A 13,508-nucleotide genomic window follows, 5' to 3' on the forward strand; every position below is an offset into this window, starting at 1 on the left:
CTTCCGCTTTATGAAGAGGGTACCGCAGCACATATAGTGCAATGTAGGCTGTAATGATGCTCTTCTACCATACTTGGGCTTTGGAAACTTCAGTGGTCAAACACAGGGAGGAAGGTTCATACAGAAGATAATCTTGCTTGCCTTCTTTTTGTATTTATACTCATGAACTTCCTAAACAATAAATGTACCTTTTTATCACTGCTTCTACACTAATGTTCCTAGGAGCTTCACTCTTCTTCTCCACTTGCTCCTCATTCCCCTCCTCCATAATCTCTGCTCTTTCTCACTCCCCCTACTTTGATTCCCCCTCCTGTTTTATTTTTTAACCTTTGTTTCTGGTTCTTATCTGTATGGGATTTATGAATACTGTTACCTTAAGGAGAAATTTGCCAGTTAAAAAAAAACGGCCGACATTGGAACCGTGTGTTTGTTGGCCTGTCAGATGTGACTTCTGTTGGACGTGCATGCTGGAAAACCAACAACCGATGACTCCGGATCAGCGCTCTCAGCCAATGGCAAAGAACACTGATTGTGCTGTTCTGGCTGGGGGGCCATGCCCCCTGTCAAAACACAACAGCTCAGCAGAGGAGATCGCTTTACTAACTTCAGATGGTTAGTACAGTGGGTTGAACGAAAAAAAAAACTTGTACTGTGTACCATTATTGTACATTATTAACCATTTAAGCCCCGGAGGATTTGGCTGCTGAAAGACCAGGGGGTATTTTGCGATTCGGCACTGCGTGACTTTAACGGACAATTGCGCGGTCGTGCGACACTGTACCCAAATGAAATTGACATCCCTTTTCCCCACAAACAGGGCTTTCTTTTGGTGGTATTTGATCACCTGTGCGATTTTTACTTTTTGCGCTATAAACAAAAAAAGAGCGACAATTTTGAAAAAATAATATTTTTCACATTTTTTTATATGAAATTCCCCCCCAAAAAAATGTAAAAATCAAAATTTTTTAACATTTTAGGCCAATTTGCTTTCTGCTACATATGTTTGGTAAAAAAAAATCGCAATAAGCATATATTGATTGGTTTGTGCAAAAGTTATTGTGTTTACTAACTAAGGGAAAGATTTCTGTCATTTTTGGTGTTTTCTTTTTTAACGAGTAATGGCGGCGATTTTTTTTGCGGGACTGCGACATTGCGGCAGACAGATCGGACCCTTGACTGACATTTTTGGGGGTACCAGTGACATTACTACAGTAATCAGTGCTATACATACAGTATGCACTGTTACTGAAAAAATTACACTGGCAGGTAAGGGGTTAACTTTATTGGAGATGCAGGGGTTAAATGTGTCCCTAGGGGCGTACTTCTAACTGTAAAGGGCATGGTTTTTCATGTAACCACAGAGACATACGAACCCACATAGCAGGATTGTATGATCTCTGCAGTTACACAGGGGAGAATGACAGGCGGCTTTGTTTACATCAGCCGCCTGCCTTTCTCCCTCTGCAGCGGACGATTGCGAGTGATCGGGTCCGCCGGTCACCAGCGCGGACATGTCAGGGAACGAGCGGGGGCGGGAGCGCGCCTCCAGCGGCGCGCGCTCGCTCGCCCCCTATTGGCTCGCGGGCGAGTGACGTATATATACGTCACTTTGCCCAGGAGGGGCTAACCGCCGTAGTAAATGTACTTGCGGCGGTCGGCAAGTGGTTAAGAGATTTGTATACATGGCTTTTATTTGTATTGGCATTGTAAATATCAATAAACATAATTTTGAAAAAAAAAAATGCACATTCAAAAGAGCCGACGGCTTTTACTGTAATAGGTTTACTCTGGTGCACAGATTGTTGTGCTTGTCACGGATCCGTGACCTTTGCATTTTTGGCAAAGTTTCTTGATTTTAGTCATAAACTTGTTTTACCGGCTCATCAAACAGAACAGACAACAAACATGCGAAGGTAGTTTTAGCTCGGGTTTCTGTTTTCTCACATACTGACAGGGAAATACCACACTGTAATGTTAAAGCTGAACTCCAGGTTTACTCTGACTTTAAATAGTTTGGACCAAGCTGGTCTAAACAAATTATTTTCTTTTACTAAAAGATGCGCCTGCTGTGTGTGCTGTATCACTGTATGTAGAATCAGCTATATACAGCATACAGTGCTGAGCTTCGGCAATGGTACAAAGACTTCCTGTCAGCTGCCAGAACAAATTTGAGTCAGGTTGAGCATTGCTCAGCCATTCACAGGAAGCTTTGTATTTTACAAATTAATACAAGGCTTCCTCTGATTGACCTAAGTGGAGATCATTACATCATCCGCCCACCAATCCACCTCAGCCAATCAGAGCAAGCCGTATTAATTCATATAATGGAAAGCTTTCTGTGAATGGCTGAGAAGCTCTCAGCCTGACTCGATTTTGTTCTGGAAACAGAATGGGAAGTCCACGTACCACTGCCAGAACACATCTGATGCTACATACAGTCCAAACAGTGCTCCCAGTGGGCACATCTTGATCTAAACAACGCCACAAGGCAAGAGTATATGTACTATATATTTTGAATGGCACCCTAATACCCATATCTATAAAGTAGGAACATACCTGCACTATGGTTCACTACTGCCCATAGATCTATATATTGTGCATTGGTTTGCACAATACACAAAAAGCTCCTGTCTGCAGAAAACAACATGGGTAAGTGAATACATGAGCAGTCACCCTGCACAAGGAGAGAGAGCAGCAGTGACTGACAGTGACAACGCACAGGAGCTGTTTCATGCTAAATGTATTATATAGATCTGGAATTAGAAATGAAAGACAAAACATTTGTGTATATAGATATGAAAGCATTATAAATACCTCCCCCCCCCTTTTTTTGTTAAGTGATCACATATTTTCTGTTCTCAGCTGCATAAGGAGCTCAGAGAGCTAGGGGAGTAGAAACAGAATCACACTGGTCTCCCCAGTGAATAACTGTGTGGGGGTTTTCAGAACATTGGAGGAGAGCAGGCTGGGGAGCAGGTGAAGCAATACAGAGAGAATAGGATACTTTTTCATACAAGTACATGGTACAGCAGGCACATATCAGGAATATGAAATGTTGGGTTTAAATTTTTTAATCATGCTCATTGCTAAAAGTAAAAAAAAAAAAAAAAAAAAAAAAAAAAATCACATGAATATAACATATTGCATTGGAATGGTTACATATTTACCATCTGCAGCCAGAGGGTGGTGAGCTCTTTCTGCAGGCACCATTAATTATCTGTTTTGCTAAATATAGACTTAAATGACACATAGGGGAGTGATACCCCCTGCCTCTCCTAGACAGCTTCATTAGTCTGTTTATAGAAGTTGCCAAGAAAATCTTTCAGACAGTGCTGGTTTTTATAATTTGCAAACCCTGATGCATCCTGCAATAAAGGTTTAAAAAAAACAATTGTACAATTGTCCTTTATTCAATAACCCCCAATATTCGATAAAGCCAACAAAATACTGGCATGTATAAAATAGGGGATTCACTCCAGAAATAAAGAGATTATTCTCCCACTCTACAAGACTCTGGTCCGGCCACATCTGGAGTATGCTGTCCAGTTCTGGGCATCGGTCCTCAGGAAGGATGTGCTGGAACTGGAGAGAGTCCAGAGAAGGGCAACAAAAATAATTAGGGGAATGGAGGGCATCGGCTATGAGGAAAGACTACAAGCACTGAACTTATTCTCTCTGGAGAAGAGACGATTGAGGGGGGATATGATATCAATGTACAAATACTGTATTGGTGAGGACCCAAGCATAATGAACAAACTTTTCAGAGAAAGGAAATACAATAAGACACGTGGCCACTCACTAAAACTAGAGGAAAAACGGTTTACCCTTAAAATACGTAGGGGGTTCTTCACTATTAGAGCAGTAAGGATGTGGAATTCTCTTCCACAAGCAGTGGTATCAGCAGGGAGCATCGAAAGTTTAAAAAAACTATTAGATGGGCACCTTAAAGACCACAACATACAGGGGTATACAATGTACAGTTAACAGCAAACACACACAAACATCATAGGTTGAACTGGATGGACTGATGTCTTTTTTCAACCTCACAAACTATGTAACTATGTAACCCCCTGAGTGCAATCCACCTGGACAAATGCCTTTCTCCTTGATCCAACATTCTTCATTGTGCATCCCTTTTCGGTGCTGAACAACCTTTCCTGCAAAAGCATCCCCGCAAAGCACATGCCTGCCATGGCCCTATTTATTCATATGGGTAAGCTGGGCCCTTGGAGGCATAAGCATGGCTTACCCATAAAAAATATTTCTTGGAATCAAAATTGGAGACAAACATACCTTGAAAAGGTGGTCTTGCACATCCTAAAAGCATTGATATTTTTGTCCTTTACTTTTATTGCTTGATGTGATTATCTTCAACTATAGTGTTGGCTTTGTCTCTACATTGATTGGTGCAGTGCCATTACTGCCATTAAATGGTCTGCTGCATCTGCTAGAGATAAGAGTGCAGGATAGACTGACCTGCTACATTTGGGGTTAAGCTTTAAGTTCAGCCTCAGTACTCAGTTCAATCAATTGATTAATCTTTTACAGATTGCAGAAGGAATGGCTTACATAGAAAGAAAGAACTACATCCACCGGGATCTCAGGGCGGCCAATGTACTAGTCTCCGATTCTCTAACGTGTAAAATTGCTGACTTTGGTCTGGCTCGAATCATTGAAGATAATGAATACACAGCACAAGAAGGTATAGTTTCTGTCTTTTGCTATGTTTGTAAAAGTGACCTTTGTCTAAATGTATCTTGCCCATAGACATTCAGTTCTCTTGGTAGAGGAAAGGTCTACATGTTGCACATTGTAGGTGCCTTTCTCTGAGTGTGCACTGATTAAATCCCTAATGCCTCGTACACACGCAACGATTGTTGGCCGTGAATTTTCGGCCAACGTCCGATCGGCCGATTGTCGGCTTGTTAGTATGATGCTTCCGACAACCGACTGCGACTTTTCGGCCGAACAAAATCTGGTGTGCATGCTATAAAATTTTTGTTGTCCGTCAACAGAACGGCCGATTGTTCTTCAGTCAGTACAGATTTCGGCAGACAAAAATGTGAGAACAGAGAAGAAAAAACACACGAAAAGTAAACCAGAATATGACATCACTTCTGAAGTTGGTTTTTGTTGGCCGATAAAATTCGTGTGCAGTCTAGAGCACATTTCAACCAACACAACAACACTGGACAAAAGACGGCCGATCGGTCGGCCAACAATCGTTGCGTGTGTACGAGGCAATACTCCCTTCTATAAAAGCAAGCAGAACAATCATGTGATCAGCTCAGACATTTCCCAGCATGCTGGAATGTATCTGCAGCTGATAATGAATACTTTAGATGCATGCACATGCTCGCTGTCATTCACAAAGGCATATATATTCTACATAATAATAGTAATGTTCTAACCCACTGCAACCCATGCAAAATACATATGTACGAATCCCCTTATTATCCCAAACCATTCATTCTGTTCATTACTTGCAGACTTCAAAATAACTTTTTACATTTATTACAGATCAGTGAAATAAGAAAAGAAGTGTAACATTACATTTTTAATTTTTAGGTGCAAAGTTCCCCATTAAATGGACAGCTCCGGAGGCCATCAACTTTGGATCCTTTACAATTAAATCAGATGTGTGGTCCTTTGGCGTACTCCTGTCTGAGATAATCACATATGGGAAGATCCCCTATCCAGGTATTCTGAAGAACACTCCCACAACCGCATCTGTTACTTAGAGAAATCATTGCATCCAGAGAACATAACAAGGGCACACTGCCATGCCTTTGTTTTAGCGGTAAAGATTTTATTTGCTGCTCCATCCACAAGCCCAGACTCCTTCCTTGTCCTTGCTGTAGGTTCCAGATAATGGTAACTATGGCAGGCCTGGCAGCAAGCGCTGTTTACTCTGGCAACACCTCTTTGTTAACTGCTTTTTGAAGTAGCCAGTTCAGAAAATCACGTTGTTTCCTAGCACACGTACTTATTTAACCACTTGTGGACCGGATGGTTTTACCCTCTTAATGACCAGGCCCTTTTTTGTGATTCGGCACTGCATTACTGCAATGGACAATCGCACGGTCGTACGACGCTGTACCCAAAAAAAAATTACATAGTTACATAGTAGATGAGGTTGAATAAAGACAACAGTCCATCCAGTTCAACCTGTGTAGGTGTGTGTGGCTGTAATCATCTCACATTGCCCTGAATGTCCTGATCCTTAAGATGTACGTCTAAGAGTCTTTTGAAAGCCACCATACTACCCGCAGAAACCACCTCTTGTGGTAGAGAATTCCACAATCTTGTAGCCCTCACAGTAAAGAACACCCCACGTTGCCTGAGGTTAATTTATGTCCTTTTTTCCCCACAAATAGAGCTTTCTTTTTGTGGTATTTGATCACCTGTGCAATTTTTAATTTTTTTGCGCTATAAACAAAAAAAGACCGACAATTCTGAAAAAAATATATTTTTTTCACTTTCTGCTATATACAGTAACATTCCAAATAAAAAAATGTAAAAATCACATTTTTTCATAATTTTTGGCCAAATTGTATTTTGCCACATATTTTTGGTAAAAAAAAAATCCCAATAAGTGTATTTTGATTGGTTTGCGCAAAAGTTATCTCATCTACAAACTAGGGGAAAGTTTTATATAATTTTTTATTTTTTTTTTACTAGTAATGGAGGCGATCAGCGATTTTTAGCAGGACTGCAACATTGTGGTGGACAGATCGGACCCCTAACTGACATTTTTGACACTTTTGGGGGACACCAGTGACATTACTACAGTAATCAGTGCTAAAAATATGCACTGTTACTGTAATAATGACACTGGCAGGGAAGGGGTTAATACAGAAGCAGCTTCCTTGTCTGTAAAGGAATGCAGGGTTTAATTCCACTTTAAAGCTGTCAGCAAATCGTCCTCTACAAACTCAACACTGCCTAAAAATGCCTAAAAATGAGAGAGCAACTGCGCAGGGTAAAACCATGTATTACTGGATTTTAAACAGTATAGGAACTTGTTTTTAATGTTTTATATAGCTATACCTCCTAAGTCCCGGTTCACACTGGGGCAACTTGTCAGGCGACTTAGCCACCTGACAAGTCGCGCTCCATTCAGTGCAATGGAACCGTTCTAATCGGAGCGACTCAAGTCGCTCCGGCTTAGAAAAAGGTTCCTGCACTACTTTGGGGGCGACTTGCATTGACTTCTATTAGAGAAGTCGAATGCAAGCCCCCCCGCAGTCGCACTGCATGGGGCGAGAGTCGGGCGACTTTGAAGCTGCGCCTGTGTGAACCCAGCCTAAAGGGGCCAGCCTGAAGTAATCTAGCAGGACTTACTTTTCTGCCTAAAGTTCCACTATAAAATAGATTAGGATGGCTGTCCATGAACTTACAATTCATACTAATAAATAGTATTTAAAATACATAAAAATGTAATATTAAGACTAGACAATGGGCTATATCTGCCACAAATGTCTCAGAGCAATCAGATTCAAAATTTAATTTTTAAGAGAATGTTACAGAATGAAAATTTGAACCTGGTTTGAACAGGCTTTGCCACCTTTCCACGGTATTTGGAATTGTTTCTGCCAGAAGAGCCAGGTGAATACAAATCTGCACTGGAAAATGACAGTTGAAAAACAAAAGGTTGTATTTTATTGAAGGACAATACGGACAATTATAGAAGAAACTTAATCCTGGGTTCACACATTTGCGATGTCAAACATTGCATGTGATTCTTACCGCATTGTTGTGCAGATCACATGCAATGTCTGTGCAAATGCGAATTCAGCCATACAGTTGTATGGCTCTGGGGGTGTCATTAACCCCTTGCCGACCACCGCACGACTATATACTGCGGCGGTCAGCCCTCCTGGGCAAAGTGACGTATCGGTACGTCACTCGCACACGAGCCTCTAGGGGCAAACACGCTCCCGCTTGTTCCCTGACATCCCCGCGCGAGTGACCGGTGGCTCTAATGTCTGCCGGTCACTCGCGATCTCCCGCTGGAGAGGGAGAAAGGCAGGCGGCTGATGTAAACAAAGCCGCCTGTCATTCTCCATGATGTTACTGCAGAGACTACACGATCCTGCTATGTAGGATTGTATGTCTCTGTGGTTACATCACTAGCCACGCCCCCCCACAGTTAGAATCACGCACCTAGGGATACATTTAACCCACTGATCACCAATAAAGTTAACCCCTTTCCTGCCAGTGTCATTTTTACAGTAAGTGCATATGTATAGCACTGATTACTGTAGTAATGTCACTGGTACCCCCAAAAGTGTCAAAAATGTCAGTCAAGGGTCTGATCTGTCCGCCGCAATGTCGCAGTCCCACAAAAAAAAAAATCGCAGATCGCCGCCATTACTAGTTAACCACTTAAGCCCCAGAAAATTTTACCCCCTTCCTGTCCAGGGCCTATTTTACGATTCGGCACTGTGTGACTTTAACGGACAATTGCGTGGTCATGCGACGCTGTACCTAAACGAATTTGACGTCTTTTTTTCCCACAAACAGAGCTTTCTTTTGGTGGTATTTGATCACCTGTGCAATTTTTTGATCATGCGCTATAAACAAAAAAAAGCGTCAATTTTGCAAAAATAACAATATTTTTCACATTTTTTTATATGAAATTCCCCAAAAAAAATGTAAAAATCAAAATTTTTTAACATTTTAGGCCAATTTGTTTTATGCTACATATGTTTGGTAAAAAAAAAAATTGCAAAAAGCGTATTTTGATTGGTTTGCGCACAAAAGTTATTGCGTTTACTAACTAAGGGAAAGATTTTTGTCATTTTTGTGTTTTTTTTTTAACGAGTAATGGCAGCGATCTGCGATTTTTTTTTGCGGGACTGTGACATTGCGGCGGACAGATCGGACCCTTGACTGACATTTTTGACACTTTTAGGGTTACCAGTGACATTACTACAGTAATCAGTGCTATACATATGCACTGTTACTGTAAAAATGACACTGGCAGGGAAGGAGTTAACTTTATTTGAGAGGGAGGGGTTAAGTGTGTGCCTAGGGGCGTGATTCTTACTGTGATTGGATGTGGCTACTTGTGTAAGAACAGAGATCAACGGTCCTACATAGTAGTCCATTCTTACACAGGGGAGAATGACAGGCGACTTTGTTTACATTAGCCGCCTGCCTTTCTCCCGCTCTAACGGACGCTCGTGAGTGCCCGGCGGGCACACGCGCGGGAGGGTCCGGGAGCGCGCCTCCAGTGGCGCGCGCTCGCTTGCTCCCCAGAGCCTCACAGGCTAGCGACGTAGACCTACATCGCTTTGCCTGTGAGGGGCTGACTGCCGATGTAAATTGTCGTTAGGCAGTCGGCAAGTGGTTAAAAAAAAAAAACAATAAAAATGACATAAATCTTTCCCTTAGTTAGTAAACGCAATAACTTTTGCACAAACCAGTCAAAATACGCTTATTGTGATTTTTTTTACCCAAAATATGTAGCAGAAAACAATTTGCCCTAAAATTGGGGGGGGGGGGAATTTCATCTAAAAATAATTTGAAAAATATTGTTATTTTTTTCAAAATTTACGCTCTTTTTTTGTTTATAGCACAAAAAGTAAAAATCGCACAGGAGATCAAATACCACCAAAAGAAAGCTCTGTTTGTGGGGAAAAAAGGACATCAATTTCATTTGGGTACAGCATCGCACGACCGCGCAATTGTCAGTTAAAGTCACGCAGTGCCGAATCGCAAAATAGGCCCTTGTCTTTGAGCCGCCAAATCATCCATGGCTTAAGTGGTTAACTTTGTATTGACACCCGCAGCGGTTCGCAGAGGGCAGTGTGAACTGCCTGCGAGGGAGATGCGATGAGGGAACCCGCACTAGAATCACGCCGGTTCCCGCATCGCATATGTGTGAACCCAGGCTTAAAGTAAATATGTCATAAACCTGGCATTTAAACTGGTGAAAAAAACACCATATACTGTACATAGTTAAAAAAGGCATACCAGAACAATCAAAAGATCCAGAGATAAAAGCAGGTTCACTTTGAAGCACATCTTGATGTTTTCTGTAAAGATCAGGTTTGCCCCTCACAGGGGCAATGAACAACAGTGACGGCAGGAAGGTGGCTGGGTGTAGAGTAAAGCTTGGCTTTGACAGGAAAAGGTAAAGTTGTTGTAAAGTAATTTTTTTTCCTAAAATAAAAAAGATGGTATACTTACCTGCTCTGTGTAATGGTATTGCACAGAGCTAGCCTGAACCTCCTCTTCTCAAGTCCCCTGCCGCCACTGTTGGCTCCTCCTCTTCTCCATGCACCACTATAAGATACCGTTTCCTATGGGGGTGCATGTGCAGGCTCGCTCCCAAGCCAGGCTGTGTGGGTCCATTGATACATAGAGTGCAGCTCGGCCCCGCCCTCATGCTAACAGGATTTGATTGACGGCAGCAGTAGCCAGTGGCAGAGGCGTAACTAGAATCTTCAGGGCCCCGATGCAAGAAACCATGAAGGGCCCCCCAGACCCCTGGCCGGGGCCCTTCCCTTCAAGCCCAGGGCTCTTCCCACTGATCCTGGGGCTCTTTACTCTCGTTGCATGGCCCCGCAGCAGGATCCTTTCACAAGTTCTGCAGTGGGCCCCCTTCCTGCAATCTTGGGGCCTCCCCACAGTGGTGCAATGCCAGTGCCCGGTCGCAAGTGTAACCTTTGAGATCCTGGAAGTTCACCCACTGGTTTGCTACCGGGCCCCCTGGAGCATGGGGCCCGGTAGCGATTGCAACCCCTGCAACCCCTGTAGTTACGCCCCTGGCCAGTGGCCATTTCTGCCATCTCTCTGTCCTGTAAATGCAGGGAGAGAAGAGCGAGCCGCTACAGACAGGCACAGCACTGGATGGAGTGAGGACTCGGTAAGTATTTATGAGGTGAGGGGGGCGATACTGCTACTAGGACAGAAGTTCAGGCAAAACCTAATGTACATTAAACCTGCTCTCTGCCACATTCTAAACCTAATCTATTTACTCCTGTAAAGCAAAAATCGCTATATATTTACCTTTATTTCAGCCCAGCTGTTCCAGTCCCAGCATCAGCTGTCAGCAACCGCTTCAGTGTGGAGGCGGGTGCAGGAGAGGCAGCCGACAACGGAAGCCCCATAGTAAGTCTATGGGTGACATCACTTCCCATCCATTTCACAGCCGTTGTCGGTCCTCTCCGGCACACAGCTTCCGCAGCTGGAAACCAGACCGGATTGGCTGCAAAATAGGTAAGTACAGCAACTTTTGCTATACAGGGTTAGATAGACTAGATTTAGAATGTGGCAGAGAGCAGGTTTAGAGTCCGTTAAATTTTGCTTGGACTTACCCTTCAATGTGGAGAATGCATTAGGGTAAAAAAATCTCTAACCTTTACAACCACTTTAGGAATTTAAATGTATTTTCTCATCATATACTCACCTTGAAAGGCCAAGTTTGTGAAACATTGTGCAAATATTTAACAAATGATTAAGGTTTGTAGTTTTCATAGGATTAAACGATGAGTGAAAAGAAAATGGTGACAGTATCCCATTATTTATAGGGCGCATTAAAATAAAAATGTGTCCATATCCCATTATTTGTAGGGTGAGTGAAAATAAAAAGATTGACCATATCCCATTATATTTTTAGGATGAGTAAAAAGGAAAAAAGTTGACAGTATCCCTTTATTTGTAAGATGGATAAAAATTTAAAGGGTAACCGCACCCCATTATTTCTAAAATGGATGAAAAGAAAAAGGTGTCCAATTCCTATTTTCGTAGGATGCAATAAATTCATAGAGTGCAATAAAGCCATGATTCAGTTACTTGGAGAGTTTGACATTTTCCATTATTTCTTAGGAATGAGCAATGCAGACGTGATGTCGGCACTGCAGCGTGGTTACCGGATGCCACGGATGGACAACTGCCCAGAGGAGTTATATGATATTATGAAACAGTGCTGGAAAGAAAAAGCTGAAGAAAGACCCACATTTGATTACTTACAAAGTGTTCTAGATGACTTCTATACAGCCACAGAGAGCCAGTATCAACAGCAACCCTAGATCATGTATTGGATCATGGACATAGATGGATCAAGATTACTATGATGTTCCAGAACTGACTGAGCAGGTTATTCCCTTTCTCTTTGGTCTATACAGCTGGGAAACCTGAACATACTGAATAACAATGGCCAGCAGTGTACATTAATCATGGCATCAGACTCTTGCAAGCTATGAAAACGTGCACAAAAGACTTGTATATCTATCTATTCAGCATCTTCTGGTATTTAATTAATGAAAGTGGTGCACTTCTTAAAGTGCACTGTTTACCTGCACAACATGGAAAAAACTGTGAGTTTATTAATGAGATACAGCTATTAGATCTCACAAAATAGACAGAGCTCCACCTGGTGTAGGCCAATACAGGCATTCATGTGATCCAAATGAAACTTGCAGTGCCTCTCTAATCTGAGACAGAGATCTCCCCGCCAGTTGCAGTGAAGGGAGCGGACATCAGTGCGCCTTCCAGAGGTAGAAGGGCATTTTTAAAGAGAAGAAAGGATGTCACTCACCAACCCAGTGCATTAGTATGTAGATAATGTGGCCTCAGCCCCATCCTGCTGACATGTTTCGCCCGCTCACCGGGGCTTGGTCACAGAGGTGGTCATCTTTCTTCTCTTTAAAAGGCATTCATGTGACATTTTTTTTCTGACCCCGATAAACACACCAGCTTGTTTGAATGTACATAAATTATTCCTGTAGAGCAGTAAACGCAACACTGCGATTGTGCAATGAAGCATGTTTATTTTCTATTACATAATTTTTTTTTTTCTAACACACAATCCCACCTTTTAAGCTGCAGAAATTCAAACTGTGCTGAATATTAACAAAGGCTTATGCAAGGAAAACATTTGCCCATATGTCTATAGGTTTTAATGTGCTCCTGCTTTCTCATTCTTGCTCTGAACTTTTCCTATTAGAGATGAGAAGATCTCACGGGTATTATTTGTCATAAGTGCCTCTTTAAATTCAACTCCCTAGTTGGCACCAAACTCTGTTCCTTGGGGGCTGTCAGTGGGGGTAAAGGTTAAAGCAGGCAGGGCAGAAGATTTAGGGTAAGGGCAGCTGCTAATAAGATTAGGCAGAGTAGTAGATTGGGGATAAATACACAAGGAGGGCTGTTGATGGGATATTTTCAAAACTAGATGTGGCAACTAGATCCCTATTGCAAGAGTACTGCTGGCGTCTCCACAGGGGGAAGACGTTGTCAAGAAGAAGGTAGGAGTTGCTTTTGTGCAATGCTGGAAGTAGATAGGGCATGCCAGTACTATTATAAAATTCAGCTGCCTTAGCCCTGAGTTATATCCACAGTAAGGCATATTCACAAAGGGGTAGCTCCAAAGAACATTTTTAACATAAAAGGAAGAACATAATATACATCATCAAAGCAAGTGGGAAAAATGTATTGTGGCTTACTAGTCTTGAGATGGGGTGGAGAAATGGGTTTTCTTTATTTTTACTAATAATGTG

General features: G+C 42.3%; 1 protein-coding gene across 1 annotated transcript in view; it reads left to right on the plus strand.

The window, feature by feature from the left end:
* LYN (LYN proto-oncogene, Src family tyrosine kinase) overlaps window positions 1-12,188 on the plus strand; it is a 139,151-nt gene extending 126,963 nt beyond the window's left edge. Inside the window, exons 11-13 of the mRNA XM_082257491.1 lie at window positions 4,549-4,702; window positions 5,569-5,700; window positions 11,839-12,188. Coding sequence (XP_082113617.1) covers window positions 4,549-4,702; window positions 5,569-5,700; window positions 11,839-12,041 — 489 coding nt within the window. The 3' untranslated portion in view covers window positions 12,042-12,188. The remainder of the gene's footprint in view (window positions 1-4,548; window positions 4,703-5,568; window positions 5,701-11,838) is intronic.
* Window positions 12,189-13,508: the final 1,320 nt, after the last annotated feature.

The sequence above is a fragment of the Pelophylax lessonae genome (genome assembly GCF_965119305.1).
Source record: "Pelophylax lessonae genome assembly, chromosome: 5".
NCBI classification, from domain to species: domain Eukaryota; kingdom Metazoa; phylum Chordata; class Amphibia; order Anura; family Ranidae; genus Pelophylax; species Pelophylax lessonae.